We start from the raw sequence: 4,168 nt of genomic DNA on the forward strand, positions 1-4,168 counted from the left end.
AGAGTCACTACTCACTTTCACACGTATCACATGAAATGTAATATGGTTAGTCTCATAGGTCATATTTGACCTCCGAAGACAATAATATAATCTATCTATCTATCTATCTCTCTCTACAAACACACACAATTCTTCTACTGCACAGAATCCATCTGATTCTTTACAGTAGTGCTTCTTGAGTTGATTGTGTTTAGATCTTCTATGTGGTATGCTTCTTGAGCATGTAGCACATGGCGGCCTAATAGGTAAAGAAATTCTTGTCTTGGATAATTAACCATATAGCCTCCACCAAAGGGTGTCTTATGGTGGATGATGTCGTTGTTGTGATAGAATTCGATAGATGTTTTGTTATTTGTGAGTGTATTTATGGATATAATGTTTTTGCTATGTTAGGCATATAATGAGCTTCATTTCAATGAAGTTGCCATTAGAAAGTTCAAGGTGGGTACTCATGTGTCCAAGGTCATATTTCACTTTGTTATTCCCAAATGTCACTACAAAGGGATTTTCTAAGGTTTTATAATCTTTACGACATTCAAACCTTGATGTGAGGTGATATGTGGCTAATTTTTCAACGATCCATATTGAACTAGGAGAGTGATCAAATGAATTAATGTCCATAGATGCAATGAAAAACTCTTTATTATCCTCATCGAAATTGTGTTGACTATGACATTTGCCATTATTTTGGTCATACTAATTATATGATACATTGTGTAAGCGTGTTCTTGTTTATATATGTCAAAGTTAGCTTGCGGAATCGTAGACATGACCAGTTCAGCTGGATAGCAACAGAAAACAGAACAGAAGGTTTAATGGAACCTTGAAAATACACAATATGTAGGAGACACAGAGAGAGCAGAAGGTAAACTCAATTTGAAAAATACTCTCTGAACTCTGTACATAGAATGTGCTCAGTGAGCACTTTTATACATGTCCTTAAAAGGACTTTTATTTATTTTGTAGGGAAAGGTCCACAAATGTTGCTATGTACAAGTTGTAATGGATTTTGGCATTTGCTATGCCGAATTGGAAATGGATGTTGTGGCATTTGGCCCAATAGACATCCTTCAGAAAGATCAATTTTTGAAAAACATTCTTTCGGTAAGCCACTAGCCATATTATTTAATTGGAACGTCTTGATGGCTTGAGCATTTAAGTTCCCAAGTCGATGATGTCATAATATTGTTTGTTCGATATTATTCTCACTTTTTGCAATATGTGCTTCTATCTTTTGGCATCCACGAATGTATTGAATACGGTAGAGACCTCCCTCACTTCGATTGCAATTATATTTCATGTGTTCTCCATTTGGTAATGTGTACTTAATTTGGGCATAATTTATTTTAAATTCTATGGTTGCACGGTTTTATGTTCCTTTTCCGACAGATAAAAGATTCTTTGTGATTCCAGAAACGAAATAGACATTACCAATTTTGTGATTATTTATCTTTTGCAATTAGTTAGAAAGCCAATCTTTGTTGTTTGTTAAATGGTGTGTAGCTCCCGTATCAAAATACCGTGTGTTATTATCTTGAGTTGAAGTTTGTATTCCTACAAGGAATGTTTCCACAAAAAAGGATTGGATAAGATCCTTATATCCCTCTTCTTCATCATCATGTGCTTCATCATAATTGGTAGAGCAATCTTTGTTTTCTTCACCTCGGTAATCTTCAGCTATGTGTGCTTCAACTTTGGGCTTGTACCGAGATTGTGATGGTTTGCTTCTAAATTTTTTGTTATCGCTGAATTCATCTCTTGTGTGACGTGGTTTATGACATCGATGACAAATTATATTTGAGAATCGCATACCTCCTTGCTTTGGTTGTGTATGTCCGATGAATCTTGAATTATAGTCGGGTCGTGGATGATGAAATGTTCGCCTTGTTTTGTACGCTATCGTCGCTGATGGGTTTTGAGAGGCATCAGGTTGGCCTACTTTTCTCATTGCATCTTCTTGTCAGATGCAATTTATTAAGTCATTGAGGTTTATATTATTATTTGCATTTTGAGTAGTGGCAAAGTTACTCCAAGAATTTGGTAGGGCACCAAGAAGTAACAATCGTTGAAATTTCATCATCGTCAACTATTTAATGAATTCTGCCATTTCATCATTGTCTTTCATTTTTAGGGTTACAAGTATATTTAATGTCATAACTTGATACCATGTGGGAGTATAAGAATAGAGTATATAACAGATTTGTATTGATTCCATTCAAAATGAAACAAAGTGTAGAATGATGCATTGACAAGCAGTTGCCAAGGGTGTTTATGTCTTTTCGATGAGACACAATGCCTCTTCATGTGTCTCTTAGATGAGAGGCTATATAAAATATTGTTGTTTATTGTTTTGTATTCCAACAATCGATGTGTGTTAGTATTGTGTTAAGTTTATGTGCATAAATGTAACAACATTCAATTACAATTACTAGCGTATTTGGTGCAGCATCAAATAGGGTGGCATGGATTGGGGCACACTTCAATGTGTGATGATCAATAATAGAGGTCCAAGTCGAAGGAGAGGGTCCAGTGCGCGGGCGCGACGTTGTCGATGACAACCCGCTTGGAGATGGCGGCACCACGAGCTGCGAGGAAGTCTCCAGTTCCCCCGACCACCACCAACGTCCTATTGTCCAGAGACTCATCCTCCTGCCCCAGGATGGCGATGGTGCCCGTGTATGGCCCCGATGTAATGGTGGCAGTGAATATGTGCATGAGGACGTAACCCTTTTGTGAGTTGAAGATCCAGAAGCCCTGGGCGACGCCGATCGGCTCCGAGTCCGGAGAGGCGTCGGGAGTGATGGGGTTCTCGAATGTGGAGCGGACACCGAAGTTGGTGGGGTTGGGCTGGCTGAAGTTGAAGGGTCCGGCGCTGTACACGGAGTCGAAGACGGAGTTGTTGATGGCCAGGTTGTAGACTTGGTTGTGGATGTAGAAGCTGAAGGTGTCAGGTCCCTGGGGAGGCTTTCGTCGAGCCGATACAGTGGTGGTCAAAGGAGCGGCCAGCAACAGTAGATAAGCGAGTGTAGTGGCGAGTGTATTGGCGGAGGAGCCATATGAGACGGACTGCTGAACCATGTTTGTAATTGTGCTCAAATTGTTTTATGTATAATATAATTCACAAGCGAATAGAAGAAGAAGAAGATGATGATGATGATGTGATTTGATAAAGATTGTGAGCAGGTTTGGTAGTTAGTTAGTTTGGTTGGAATGATTCAAGTAGCAAGTATATGAGCGGCAGGAGGAGGAGGGAGAGATAGTTATGATGTATGTATGTATGCTGGTTTGGCTTTAGCCTAGCCTGCTTATTTATACAGAGAAGGTGAGGGGAGGGGTGCAGACAGAGAGAGAGAGAGAGAGAGAGAGAGAGAGAGAGAAAGGTTTGTGGCTCGCTGACCTTGTCTTCTCGACCACACACACAAGTACACGTGGCGTTGACAATTAGTGAATAGCTCAGCCGGATCGAGAAAGGCTTCTGGATTGAAATTTTCAAGCTTCGTAGCCCTATTTTGCTCGCACTATTTAAAATATTATCAACTCTCGAGGGAACAAGTCGAATGGAAGGACGGGCAGAATATGCAATTTAAACTAATATAATTCCACAGTGCATAATCTACTTCAATATCTCGGGCTCCATCTCGTAAAGTTCTTTTATGTTTGTTTTGGCCCCATGTCAGAATGTAGTGTACATCTCATGAGCTTGCATCCCCAACACTCACAACATGCAATTTAATGAGATATACAGATATTTTAGTGTCGAGACACAAGTTTGTCAATGTGCATAATTATGTAGAACTTTGCACATGTATCTAGATGTTTTATTTAATGTAAGGGATCATCCATAATAGGTAATAGTTTGCACTGATTGCATTTTAGCGTGTAGTCATTAATATGCACAATTATGTAGTTGCATGTATTTGGATGTTTTACAGAATGTAGGAAACCTATTATGTATGTTCACAAATTTGCTATATTGGCATTTTGATTCAGAAGATGCACACATGTATTGAGGCATCCATGGCATGCTTCTTATTATGTTTTGACAATTAGCCTACTCCCTACATTTGACAACGGAATGCTATGATCGATGTGTTTCTTTTTTTGGTTCATTTTCCATGAGCACTAATATGTTTAATAAGGTTAATAGTGGGTATGAACGCAAGGTTTG

The 4,168-nt window shown here is 39.0% G+C and overlaps 1 protein-coding gene across 1 annotated transcript; it reads right to left on the reverse strand.

Moving 5' to 3' along the window:
• Positions 1-2,362: 2,362 nt before the first annotated feature.
• LOC147869077 (dirigent protein 5-like) lies at positions 2,363-3,078 on the reverse strand. The gene has a single exon (XM_087315459.1). The coding sequence runs from the start codon at positions 3,076-3,078 to the stop codon at positions 2,494-2,496; it is 585 nt and encodes a 194-aa protein (XP_087171585.1). The 3' UTR covers positions 2,363-2,493.
• Positions 3,079-4,168: the final 1,090 nt, after the last annotated feature.

The sequence above is a fragment of the Azolla caroliniana genome, unplaced genomic scaffold (genome assembly GCF_043228905.1).
Source record: "Azolla caroliniana isolate FFs.n. ecotype wild unplaced genomic scaffold, voAzoCaro1.0.p SCAF_1, whole genome shotgun sequence".
NCBI lineage: Eukaryota > Viridiplantae > Streptophyta > Polypodiopsida > Salviniales > Salviniaceae > Azolla > Azolla caroliniana.